The sequence below is a fragment of the Myotis lucifugus genome, unplaced genomic scaffold (genome assembly GCF_000147115.1).
Source record: "Myotis lucifugus unplaced genomic scaffold, Myoluc2.0 scaffold_347, whole genome shotgun sequence".
Classification (NCBI taxonomy): Eukaryota; Metazoa; Chordata; class Mammalia; order Chiroptera; family Vespertilionidae; genus Myotis; species Myotis lucifugus.
This window is the reverse complement of record NW_005871395.1, coordinates 93,698-106,702: the sequence shown is the minus strand read 5'-3', so window position 1 is coordinate 106,702 and position 13,005 is coordinate 93,698. Positions and strand designations below refer to the sequence as shown.

General features: G+C 53.5%; 2 protein-coding genes across 7 annotated transcripts in view; both read right to left on the bottom strand.

The window, feature by feature from the left end:
• Window positions 1–7,923, bottom strand: part of DEF6 (DEF6, guanine nucleotide exchange factor) — a 26,264-nt gene extending 18,341 nt beyond the window's left edge. For 2 of the 3 annotated variants that reach the window (XM_006101241.3, XM_023764774.1), the window contains exon 1: window positions 7,791–7,922. In XM_006101241.3, the coding sequence (XP_006101303.1) occupies window positions 7,791–7,886 (96 nt within the window). In that variant the 5' untranslated portion in view covers window positions 7,887–7,922. Of the gene's footprint in view, window positions 1–7,790 lie in introns of all 3 variants that reach the window. The other variant, XM_014466588.2, reaches the window with a different exon arrangement.
• A 1,537-nt stretch (window positions 7,924–9,460) lies between these two features.
• The window catches only part of ZNF76 (zinc finger protein 76), a 37,436-nt gene continuing 33,891 nt past the window's right edge, over window positions 9,461–13,005 (bottom strand). For 2 of the 4 annotated variants that reach the window (XM_023764769.1, XM_006101239.2), the window contains exons 10-14: window positions 12,736–12,969; window positions 12,478–12,641; window positions 11,649–11,813; window positions 11,057–11,170; window positions 9,461–10,305 (exon numbers count right to left, since the gene is read on the bottom strand). In XM_023764769.1, the coding sequence (XP_023620537.1) occupies window positions 10,201–10,305; window positions 11,057–11,170; window positions 11,649–11,813; window positions 12,478–12,641; window positions 12,736–12,969 (782 nt within the window). In that variant the 3' untranslated portion in view covers window positions 9,461–10,200. Of the gene's footprint in view, window positions 10,306–11,056; window positions 11,171–11,648; window positions 11,814–12,477; window positions 12,642–12,715; window positions 12,970–13,005 lie in introns of all 4 variants that reach the window. The other 2 variants (XM_023764771.1, XM_014466584.2) reach the window with 2 other exon arrangements.

Sequence of the window (13,005 nt, the reverse complement as noted above, 5' to 3'; positions counted from 1 at the left end):
GTGTCATAGCGTGGTCGACCAGGCGGTCGTTCTGCTGTTTAGCCGTTTGGTTGACTTGCATATTACGCTTTTATTATAGATTTGTACATAGAAAAAAAAAATCTAGCCCTGGTGGTATGCTCAGTGGTTAGAACGTTAGCCCGATCAAAGGGTCGCAGGTTCGATTCCCAGTCAAGGGTGAGTGCCTTTGTTGCAGGTTCCATCCCCTGCTCCAGTCGGGGTGCATGCGTGAGGCAACCAATCGATGTGCCTCTCTCACATCAGTGTTTCTCTCTCTCTTTCTCTCTCCCTCTCCTTCCCTTCCACTCTCTCTAAAAAAAAAATCAGTGGAAACCCCCACACTCCTATCCCCATTTCTACTTTAATTTCCTCCAAGTCATGTATCAGCTTCCATCAGATGATGCCTTTTTACTTTTCTCGTTTATCATGTTCTCTGCCTGCAGTGGTAGCACAAGGGCTGGGGTTAGCTCTGTTTGTCTTACGGCCGCATCACTGGGCTGGCACACAGTGCATGCAATAAATCTTGTTGAATGAACCTAAATGCTTCATGGGGAGAAGAGGAAAAATACAAAAGCCGGACAGAATGGACTGAATCTCTCTGAGCAAGTTAACCTCACTGGGCCTACTTTCCTCTCTAAAAAGGGCGCTCAAGGAAATAACGTACAAACCCCGCCCACCCGAGGATAGAGCCTGCCACACAGCAGCACATGCGTTATCTAAGCCACTTTCCTCCTTGGTCTATTCACCACACTGTCCTCCTCTAAGACCTACCTTTCTCACCTGTACCTTTTGCCAGTGGAATCTGAGGGGCCCAGGGCAGAGGACCTGATCCCCATGAGCTGTCAGGAGTCAGGACAAGGAGGAATTAAAGGCTCCAGACACTCAGGGCTCAGGGCCTCTCCGCAGAGAGCTCAGCAGACCTCAGACTGCCAGGCTTCCGGTGCCTGGCGCGGTGGGGGCTGGGCGGGGAGCAGGTGTGGCCAGAGGGTCGTGCTGGGAAGGAAATGGCCGGGATGGGGCCAGCAGGAGCCGTCAGTCCTCAGCCCCGAGGCAGGGACGCTCACTGCGCTCATTTTGCAGAAGAGCACGTCAAGGCCTGCTCTCCATCTCTAGGCTACGCTGGCTCTGGCTGAGCATCAGAATCGTCTGGGGAGCTGGTGAAACTGAAATATGCTGGGCCTGCCCAGACCTACTGACTCAGAGTTTCCTGGGGTGGGGTCCAGGTGTCTGCAGTTCACAGGCTGCCATGTGGCCTCCCTCAGAGAGAACTCCCACAGGCTCCCCCACCCACCCAGGTAGCCCTGACCTCTGGGTTGGCAGCCATTGACCTTGGACAGGTTTCATTTATTCACTGTTTCCTCTGGAGGCATGTGGGGGAGTGGTGATCCTCTGGGGGTTCTGGAGTGCCCTTAGAGCTCAAGTGCAGGGATCGGGGCTGCTGCCGTGCCCACGGTTCTGTAGTTTCCAGCCTTCAGGAGTAGATGCAGATACAGGGGCTTTGAGGACCCGTAAAAGCACCAAGCAATGACTGCAGAAAGACTGGACGGTCACTCTCCCCTCCTTCCTCCTCCATGGCCTACAGTCTTTACATGTATCTAGGTGCTAAGTGATTATTTTAAAATATGCAGATCTTTTAAAGAGTTACTGAATGTATTTTTCTCAACCAGCGGGTACTAAAGTTTAGCTGCTACCATGAGGGAGGAGCACTGGGAATTTTAAAAGGCCAGAGCTGTGTGCCTGCGAGAGCAAGAAGGGGCTGGAAGGGCTGGGTGTGGGCATCAAAGGGAAGAGAGGCTCCCTCCGAAGAGGGAAGGAGAGCCGGCATCAAGGCTCAGTTTCACCTATTTGATGCATTTTGTTAGCATTTATTTTCGTAGGTTGCTAGCTGGATAGCTTAGTGATCCCCAGTTCAACCCTAGGACTTTGCAGATGAGAAACTGGAGGTCCAGAGATAGCGGTGATTTGCCAGGTCACCCAGCTGGGGAGTGATACAGGTATACAACTACGTGACTTTGCATCGAGTGGTTTACCATTTAGCCATCCTCCCCCTCCGAATTCCAGCCTGAGGAGACCAGCAGCTGGTAGAGGTCAAGGCAAAGCTGATGACCTCAAGCCAGCAGATTCCTGGAGTTGTTCTTAACTACTCCTCCACCAAGAAGGTGTTGTCTCTCTCCAGAGGAGGCAAGCAACCCTACTGAGCTCTAGGACTACCCTGAGTGCCGACTGGAGGCTCAAGAGCCTCCCCGAGCCAAGTAGGGAAGCCCCAGTTCGCCCTCCCTGCCTTCCCCGGCTCCCGTCAGCCAAGGGGACGTGGTAGGCCAGCTCCCTCCTAAGATCCTCATCAGCCAGAGATATGATGTTCCACCCACACCCCCAATCCTAGGCCCCTCACTGTGGGCCTGGCAGTCGGGGTCAAATTCTCAGTGGGTCCCCCATTAGGCCTAAAACCAAAGCTGCTCCCCTAGGGAAGAGGGTGTGGCCATTAGGAAGCCCAGCCTCCCCAAGGAACCTCCCTGCAGCCCTGTCAGGGCTACTTGCTCCTAAAGTTCTTTAGGGAAGGAGGTTCTGAGGACCCTGCAAAAACTCAGTCCTCAACCCCTGAGAAATTCTATGCTCAATCCCAATCCAAAAATGTCATTCCTATTGCTCTAGTTTTTAAAAAATTGACTTCAGAGAGGAAGGAAGAGGGGGAGAGAGATAGAAACATCAATGATGAGAGAGAATCACTGATCAATTGCCTCCTGCACACCCCACACTGGGGATCGAGCCCACAACCAGGGCGTGTGGCCTGACCGGGAATCGAACCATGACCTCCTGGTTCATAGGTCGACACTTAACCACTGAGCCACGCCGGCTGGGCCCTATTGCTCTATTTTCAGTGTTCTCAACCCAACTGGATAAAGAGCACTGTACTTTCTAAAAGAATTCAAAGAGAGGAAAACGCATCTGATCTCGCCCCTAGCCTTCTCTTCTCCAGAGAAAACACTCCTGACCCCTTGGGCTACTGTTCAGAGGACCTGCTGTTCTTCCTCTTCCCTCTGGCCTCACCACGGCTTTGCCCAGGACAGTCAGTGGCAGCCCTTCTACCAACACATCAGAGCAGAAGTGGCGACTTCACAGACACATATAGCAGGCTCTGGCTGGTGCAGTTTTCCTGCTTGGTTCTAACCAAGGACTCCCAGCCCAGGGGCAGTTTTAGTGAGGAGATGCTACCCCCAACTTATCCCTTCTCCCCAAGTTTTTTTAAAGGGGAGAGGGTGGAGGGTGAAACCAAGATGGCGGCATAGGTAAACACCGGAAATTGCTGCCTCGCCCAACCACTTCAAAAATACAACTAAAAGACAAAACGGACATCATCCAGAACCACAGGAAGGCTGGCTGAGTGGAAATTCTACAACTAGAAGAAAAGAGAAAAGCACACTGAGACTCAGAGGAGCTGCGGAAGTAAAGTGCAGAGGTAGGAAGGCGCACGCGGAAAGGGCTGGCAACTGAGGACGCGGTTGTCTTTTTCAATCGGGATTGAGTCTCAAGCTCCGACTGTTCTGAAATCCAGTTCCGGGCGAGTCTCTGGGGACACAGACTCATACGGAGAAACTGGACTGTCTGGCATGGGTCGGAACTCGAGGGCAGCTTTCTCTCAGAGGTGCTTGCAGCGATTACCGGGACACTGAGACACGGGGCCTCTTAGGGTAGGACTGAGGAGCAGCCATAGCTGTTTGCTCTGCCCTGTTGATCCCCTGAGACCCCATCCCACCCAAGCTGTGCACAGAGGCTTTTGCATATGCCCTTTGCAATCTGAAAATTACCTAACAAACTGCAGCTGGGTCAGAGAGACCCAGAACTTCCAAAAAAAGGCCCAAGGCCCCACAGCAGCTTGCATTGCTTCACAGCTGGGCCTCATCTGGGCACCTCCAAACCCCAAACAAAGAAGAGGAATCTGCAGATCTCTCCATAGCTCCTGCTGGGTAGCCTCAGGCAGAGGCTAAATTAGTACCTCCTTAGAGATGCTAAGAGCCAGTGTACCCAGTGGTCAGAGTGGGACCATTCAGATTACAACTCCTCAGATCCATAAGGGACACACTCAGGGGGCAGACTCAGTGAGCACCAAAGCCCCACTGAAGCAAGTCTTGCCCCAGAAGGGTGTCTCCAGCACAGAAGTTCTCCCACTGCAGACACAGCTGATTCTCACAGCCAATTGGCCTGGAGGTCAATTCCTCCCAGTGATACCTACAACAATCAAGGCTTAACTACAACAAGACTGTGCACAAAGCCCACAAAGGGGTGCACCAACAGTGTCCACCTCAGGTAATTGGGGAGGCTGAGCCACTGGGCCCTATAGGACACCTAGCACAGAAAGCCACTCTATCATCACAGGAAAGCATAAAAAATGCAGAGACAAAGAAACAGGTCACAAATGACAGAAATGAAGGAAAGCAAACCACTGGATATAGAGTTCAAAACCACGGTTACAAGGTTTTTCAAGAATTTTCTAGAAACCGCTGATAAATTTAGTGAGACCCTCAAGAAATCTAGTGAGACCCTCGAGGTTATGAAAAAGGACCAACTAGAAATTAAACATACACTGACTGAAATAAAGAATATTATACAAAGTTCCAACAGCAGACTAGAGGATCGCAAGAATCAAGTCAAAGATTTGAAATACGAAGAAGCAAAAAACACCCAACCGGAAAAGAAAAAAGAATCCAAAAATATGAAGATAGTGTAAGGAGCCTCTGGGACAACTTCAAGCGTACCAACATCCGAATTATGGGGGTGCCAGAAGAAGAGAGAGAGCAAGATATTGAAAACCTATTTGAAGAAATAATGACAGAAAACTTCCCCTACCTGGTGAAAGAAATAGACTTCCAAGTCTAGGAAGTGCAGAGAACCCCAAAGAAAAGGAATCCAAAGAGGACCACACCAAGACACATCACAATTAAAATGCCAAGAGCAAAAGACAAAGAGAGAATCTTAAAAGCAGCAAGAGAAAAACAGTCAGTTACCTACAAGGGAGTACCCATCCGACTGTCAGCTGATTTCTCAACAGAAACTATGCAGGCCAGAAGGGAGTAGCAAGAAATATTCAAAGTGATGAATAGCAAGAACCTACAACCAAGATTACTTTACCCAGCAAAGCTATCATTCAGAATTGAAGGTCAGATAAAGAGCTTCACTGATAAGTAAAAGCTAAAGGAGTTCATCACTACCAAACCAGTATTATTTGAAGTGCTGAAAGGTATCCTTTAAGAAGAGGAAGAAGAAGAAAAAGGTAAAGATACAAATTATGAACAACAAATACACATCTATCAATAAGTGAATCTAAAAATCAAGTGAATAAATAATCTGATGAACAGAATAAACTGGTGATTATAATAGAATCAGGGGCATAGAAGGGAGTGGACTGACAATTCTCGGCAGGGGAAAGGGGTGTGGGGGGTGCGGGAAGAGACTGGACAAAAATCGTACACCTATGGATGAGGACAGTGTTCGGGGGGAGGGTAAGGGCAGAGGGTGGGGTGGGAACCGGGGGGAGGGAAGCTATGGGGGAAAAAAGAGAAACAACTGTAATAATCTGAATAATAAAGATTTAATTTTAAAAAGAAAAAAAAAGGGGGGAGAGGTTGGATATCTCTCTCTCATCTGCTTCTTCCTCCGCCTTCTGACCACTTCTCTATTGCTCTCTTGCCTTTCCGGCATCCCCACCCCCAACACTATCACTACTTCCTCCCATTCCAGGGTTCACCTCAGATGGCACGGGCTCCATATTTATGCCCCATCCACCACCTGCGGGAGACTCTCACAGCCAGCTCAGGTTCCCAGAGTGAGCCAGTTTTCTGTCGTGTGGAGGGAGAAATCCACCACTGACCTCGTGTGACTAAAGAGGCTGCTGTGGGCTCAGTTTGAGTTGTAAAGACAGCAAACAGTTCAAGTATGCAAGCTTCTCATGGAATCGTCCCTGCAAATACTCAACCTGTGGGGTGGGGAGCAGCCACTGGCCTGGTTAGAGGCCAAGACAGAGGCTCAAGAAGAGATGGATTTTGGATGATCTGCATTTCTTCTGTCTAAACTGAAAACCCCGCTAGATGACATGAGCGGCAATAAACGAATTGAAGTAGACTATAGGGAAGAACCTGCCAGTAGCGCTGTTCTCCCAGGTGATCAAAGGCGTAGTGGAATCATTTACTGGGTGCTCACAGGCTGGCTAAGGGTTAGGTTACGGGACAGGACCAGTTTGGGACAGCCAGTGACATTGCCTCCAAGATCAGCAGGATAGGCGGTTGGAATGAGGATGGGGATAACACCTACCCAGTTCCATTCACCTCCGGTTTCTAGGCACCTCCTACCTTGGTCATTAAGAATGGAGATTTCCTTGAGACTACACCCCTATTTGGGAGTGCCCAGCGGAGACACCAGGAATCTAGGGCCTTAGCCTCATGCCAGGTACATAGTTGGTGATCAATAAATATTTGCCGAGTGAATGAATGAGCCCCTAAGGCAGGTCCAGAGAGCTGAGGCCTACCCTGCTCCCGTCTCTCACTGTTTCCTGGTTCTAATAGTTCAGGGCAGCAATTTTCAACCCTTTTCATCTCACAGCACACATAATTACTAAAATTCTGTGGCACACCAAAATATATTATATTTTCTGCCAATCTGACACACACAGAAAAGTTTAAATTAAAAAAAAAATCTTCACTCAAGGAGTGAGGATATTTTTTCCATTGATTTTTAGAGAGTGTGAAAGGGAGGTTGCCTCCTTCTTGCGCCCCAACTGGGATTGAACCTGTAACCAAGGTGCATGCCTTTGACTGGAATCGAACCCAAGACTCATGGGTCTGTGGGCCAACACTCTCATCATTGAGCAAACTGGCCAGGGCAGGTATAATTTTGATTCATTCACACCGGACGGCTATTGTGGTGTTGGCTGTTGTTATTTTTTTATTTGGAAATCTAAGGGCAAAGAGGTCAGTGCCCCTGACTAAATAGGCATTGCATGTTTTAACAATTCTTGCAGCACATGGGTTGAAAAATCACAGGCCTAGGGTCTTGCTTCTTGCCCACTCACTAGGGTGGAGAAGACAGCATTCCCACAGGACTGGACGAAGGAAGGAGAGAAACCCTTGGGCCTACCAGGCACTGCTCGGGCCAGCGAACCTCAGGGCAATCGCCAATGGCTCTCCCTGGGCTCAGATTCCATCCCCTTCCTATCTGAGGTCTCAAAGCTTAAGGCAACAGTTCTCTAACCCGAAGTGGGGGGAGGGGGAAGGAGAGGTAGGGGACGGGGAGGTAGGCATCAGCATAAAGCCCTTCCCAGCTCAGTCCCGCTGGGAGGCAGGCTTCCCAGGAGCAGTTCAGCCAAAGGAGACCTCGGCCAGTTTGGACTGGGAAAGGCTCTGTAAACCTCTCGGCCGCGGAAGTGACTGACAAGCATTAGCTAACTGTCTCTCTTCAAAGGCAGGAGGAAGAAGCAGGGAGGAGCAGGGTACGTGCCCAAGCTTGATTGACTCCGGGGCGATGTGTACTCATCGCACGGAGTCTCGGACGTCACCTGGCCCGTGGCCCTCAGAAACCATGATGCCGCCTCAACATCCCGACATCGGCGGGGCAGGCTCTGGGCGATGGCTCTGCACCGCCCCCGCTCCCCGGACAGTGGGCAGCAGCCACCCAGTACTGGCCCCCTCCATGCCCGGGCCTCTCGATGGCTGGGTGCCCGAGAGTTCAGTGTTCACGCCTGGCTCAGCGGCGGGGCCCGTGGGTGTCTGCCAGCCTCCCTGGGCCCCGCGTGCCCTCACCTTGAGCTGGGACTTGGAGACCTTGCCGCTCTTCTCCACGTCCAGCGCGGTGAAAGCGTACCAGATGGACTTCAGCAGCTCCTTTCGCAGGGCCATGGCTGAGGCGCCCGCCCACGGTGGCTCTGACACCGAGATCCGGTTTCAGGAAATGCAAACGGTTGCCGAGACCACAGAGGGGCTGGCGCGGGGCGAGAGCTCCACCTGCCTGCTCGCCGGCTGCCTGTGCTGACTGGCGGGGCCAGCCTGTTGCTCCTGCAGGGCTCTGTGGCTTCACTCGCCAAGGCAGCGAGGCCCAAGCCCCAGAGCTGGGGCCCCAGGTCTGTTCCGCTGGCCCCTGGGCTGCCAGAGACAGCCTGCTGTGGGCAGACGCAGGCCCAGCCTGGCTTTGGAGTCACATGGGGGTGAGGGGGGTCCAGTCTCATTCCACACTTACCAGATCCGACATAAACTACTTAACCTCCTTGAGCAGCTTCCCCATTGGTAAAGCAGGAAAAACACCCAGCCCCCGAGTTGTAAGAAGGCCCGAGAGCGGCCGTAAGCAGAGTAGGCGCTGGACAAAGCATTCCTTTAGTGCCATCTGACAGGACTGGGGGGTGGGGGCTCCTCCCAGGCAGGAGACAAAGGCAGTGGCACAGAACTGTGGGACTGGGCCAGGGCTTCTCCAGGTCAGGCGGACCTGGCACGTGACCTGCTGCCTCCTGTCCTCCGGGCTTTGGCTCTAAAGGCACTCAGAGCATTGCCCACTCGGGCCCCTGGCCCTGAGGACCAGGCTGTGTCTGAGGCACACAGGGTGGGGTAGCAGAGGCTTGGGGCTCAGGGCTCCAGAGCAGTGCTTCCAGTTGTTTTAGATCCAGTGCCCATCAGGGCCCGGACACCCTCCCGCCGGGAACAGGGGTCATGGATGTTGAAGGTGCCAACTTAGGCATTTGAGAAATCGCCTCCCTGGGGCATGGCCCAGGCCCCCTGCCTCCATGGAGCAGGTGCAGGGTAAGTGGGACCTTGCTAGGCATCCCAGGAGAGGAGAGGACACGTGGGCTGGGGGAGAGGGTTCCGTTCCTGGGTGGTAGGAAGTGGCCTGGGGCACCTCCAATCCCCGCAATGTTCCCAGGCAGGAGGGGTCAAACCCAAAGATTCTTTCCATCAAATCCCTTCTCCCGCAGCCCTTCCCTCCTGTCAGGGCTGGTCTGGTCCTACCACAGTTTTTGGTGGGGTCTGACTGTGGTTTTGGAATTCCATGGCATGGCTCCAGACACCGAGGTGGGCACCCTCAGAGCTGGGTACCAGAGCCAGGACTTCAGCACCAGGGACCCTCAGTAACCTGAGCAAAGGTACCCCTGCCCCCTCCGATGCGGGGCTTTGTCCACTTGGAGCAGCTGACTGGGTCTGGACGAGCTCTGACTACGTAACACAAGGTCAGAGATCCCACCAGAACCTGGAAGCAGTGGTTGCACTGGTCCTGCTTGACCACCGTGAAGCCCACCTGATTGGCTGTGGGCAGGAAGCCACTGGCAGCTCCTCAGGGCTACCTCCCACCTGTGCCCTGGGAGGGCAGTCCCACCAGTCCAGCACCAAGGCTCCATGGAGTTTGTGCCAGGGATACAGAGCTAAGCGCCTGATTTGACCGGCCCGGTCAACAGGGCTCAAAGCTGAAAGAAATGGAGGGACCCAGGTGGAAACTTGAAACTTTATTAAATACTCATTCACCCGTTTGCCACCACTGCTCACAGCAGGAAAAAATTATCAAAATGCAATTTAGAAAATTAAACCCAATCCCCAGTATGTACAGGCTGTTCCTTGCCTCTACCACAGAGGTTGAGGGGCAGATGGGGATGGGGGGCGGTCGGGCACCTTTTCTCCAGCCACAGGCCCCTGAGCAATTCTGACTGTGGCAGCAGGAAGTACCCCGCTGCCAGGTGACCAGGCATCTCGCTGGCCTCTGGGGAGGTGGTTATTGCTGGGAGGGGCAGGGCTGGGGCTGTTCTGTTCCTACTGGGCTGAAGACCTGTCTGCCTCTCTCCTGGTGGACAGCGACCAGTCCGAGTGGATGACCAATCCCCACAGAAGCCCCAATTGCCACCTGAGAAGGGGAGTGGGAGGGCAGGAAGGGTGTTCTCTGGAGAGAGGACAGTGGGTGCCCAGCTGATTTTGAGGGGAGGACGCCCCGGTGCAGCCTGGTGACCACGCTTGTCCTCAGCTCCTGAGGATGACACACTCCCCTGATTACGGCTGTTCAGCCCTCCTCTTGGGCAGGGCTCCCATCCCCTTCAGTTAGGCCATTTTCCTGCTGTCTTCTCACCCTGGAGACTACGTGGCTACCTCCCACGTGTCAGCCTCAGCCTGCGCCTGTGGAGGCGAGGATGGCTATGCGGCACGGTGCCTCCTCCATGTACGGGACCCAGCCCTCCAGGACTCAGCAGCCGCTCCCTGTCTCTGTGGCCTCCAAGGTCACGGCCCCTTGCTGCATGGCAGCAGTAGCCACGCTGATGGCCTCCTCCAAGGTCTGCTGCTCCTCCAGCTGTGGAGAGAGGAGGAGAGAGTGAGACCCTCTTCTAGGTTCGAGGGGTGGTGGTATGTGGCCTACTTTTTGAATTCCCTCCATCCACCCAGTGCCACACACTGAGCACTTAGTGGAGCCCCATTAACAGGAGGTTCACTGGTGAAGAGTCCTGTTAGGCTAGGTATGGCCAGGGAGCCACAGAATGGTCCAGGGTCAGAGAGACGGGCTTGTTCACAGAAGGGAACGACTGGTTGGAGAGCCTCCTTCTTTTCCTGGTGAAGAAATAAAGCTAGGAAGAGACGAAGGGTTTAGACCACCAGGTGGACTGCCACTGAAGTTACTGTGAAGGCTGGAAGGGGCTGCTCCACTCTGCCTCAGTCAAGAAAGGGCCGAGACAGGCATGTGGATTTAGGAAGAAAGGTATTTTTCCTCTGAAGTGAGCCCCTTTTGAGACAAATGCCCTTCTCAAGATCTCCATCTAACTCAGCCGTGGGCAAACTACGGCCCGAGGGCCGGATCCGGCCCGTTTGAAATGAATAAAACTGAAAAAAAAAAAAAAAAAGACCGTACCCTTTTATGTAATGATGTTTACTTTGAATTTATATTAGTTCACACAAACACTCCATCCATGCTTTTGTTCCGGCCCTCCGGTCCAGTTTAAGAACCCATTGTGGCCCTCGAGTCAAAAAGTTTGCCCACCCCTGATCTAACTCCTCTCCCCTCCTGGCTCCTTTCTCTGGTGGTGGGATCCTCCCAGACCTCTACCCACCTGCACAGCAATGTGCGTTCCGTTGGCTGTGGCCAACAGCGCCACCTGTTGATGATGAAGGGGTGCTACACTTGAGTCATCGGCCACCACAGCCCCAGAGGTGATGATTGTGACCTGAAATACAGATGAAAGAGGTTTTCCAACTCACCTACATTACTCTCCCTCCCCCCAATCCAAACAAATCCCTCCAATAAGAAGGCTGGGAAAACCCTGAAGAGAGCGGATCAAACCATTTTGGGTCAGATTAATTGGGGTTCAGAGCTCACTGATGCTGTGTTTTTCTCTAAATTAATTTAGGGATTTTGAGTCATAGGACAGAGCTGTAAAAGGCCCCAGAGATCATTTAGCTCCCTCATTCGAAATGGACAAAAAGGCATAAAAAGTGACGTGCCTGTGGTAGCAAACAAATAAGGGATAGATTGAGATTTCAAACTGCTTCTCCACAGGGAATGGCTGATGGGAATGCCCTTTTTGTAGGGGAATCTGGGTCCCCATAAGAAAGCTTGACTAGTTTAGCCTGCACTTAAATGTCCACCCAACGGAAAGGAAGGACAAGAGAACAAGAAGCCCCAAGCAAACTGCCTGGTCATACGGGCTGCGTCTGGGAGCCATCGGCGCGGACCATGGTGACTGTATGTGTGCCCGATGCGGCAAGGGTATCGTCGGGACGGGGGATGGCGAGGGCGGTGCTGCTGTGCTGGGTCACCATGCTGATGGCACTTCCCAGGGCCTGCAGGTCTTCCGGGGACAGGCTGACCTGCCAACAGGAAGGAGGAAGGTGAGCTGGGAGTGCAGTGCTGGGTTGTCTGGAAGCCCCTGGGAGGATGTTGCCCTCCCTCCCGAGCAAGGTTAACTTATCGGTAACCTAGGAGATGGGCTGCACGTCACAGGTGGTCAGGGACAAGCAATGAAACAGGTCCTGGGCTGTACAGAGGCTACACTGGACCACTCCGCTGACCACTTCCATTACCACCACTTTGCCGCAGGGTTCTGTTCCATGCAACTCAGGGTCTCCACCTAATTCATCCTATGCCAACTCCCGAAGGCACAGTGCACTTGACAGTGAGGGTGCTGACAAGGTCAGGTTTACTGCTGGCTAGAATCGCCACCCCGTGCTCTGGCCTCTGCACCAGCACGCCTCTCCTGAGAAGGACATCCAAGTGTCTCTCATTCAAGTGGTCAGGACCTGTCAGCCTCCAAGTAAGGAGGGCAACTAACTGTGCTCCAGAAGCCCCAGAGACCCCTGGAAGCATGAGGAGAGGCTGTTACAAGACTCAGCCTCAGCTCACTGACAGCCAGAGGCTAGAGAGAGGAACTGGGTGGAGGTGGGGCTGTCAGAACTTCCAGGCTCCCCAGAGAGAGAGGGCGAAGGTACTAGCCAGAGTGCCCCCCATCCCTACCCCCACCCCCAGGGCCGGTACCTGCTGGGCACCATCCTGAGTGATCAAAGCCACCTGGGGGGCCCCGTTCTCCTCAGTCACCATAGCCACTTGGGCTGGGATGTCATCACCCTCTTCTTTCACCTCCGAAAGGTAAGCAATGCGAGGTCGTTTGGGTGGTGGGCTCTCCTCGGCTGCAGAGGCGGCTGGGAGAGGAGAGCCCAGGCTGACCCCTGCCACCGGATGGCCAAGGGGAGGCCTGGCTTGTCCCCACTCTCACCTCCGGCCCATGCCCCTCACCCTCGAGCTGCTGCTGCTCATAGAGGGCCTGCTCGCTCTCCTCGGTGGCCTCCAGCTCGCCATGGGGGCTGCGCTTGTGCATGGCCAGGGTGGAGGTCTGCCGGTAGGTCTTGCCGCAGGTGCTGCAGGTGTAGGGCTTGCAGTGTGTGTGCACCACGTGGTGCTTATACAGGCTCGAGTACTCGGTGAAGCGCTTCCCACAGCCTGGCACCGTGCAAACGTATGGCTTCTCCCCTGGGGACACTGGGCTGTGAGGGGGGTGGGAACTGG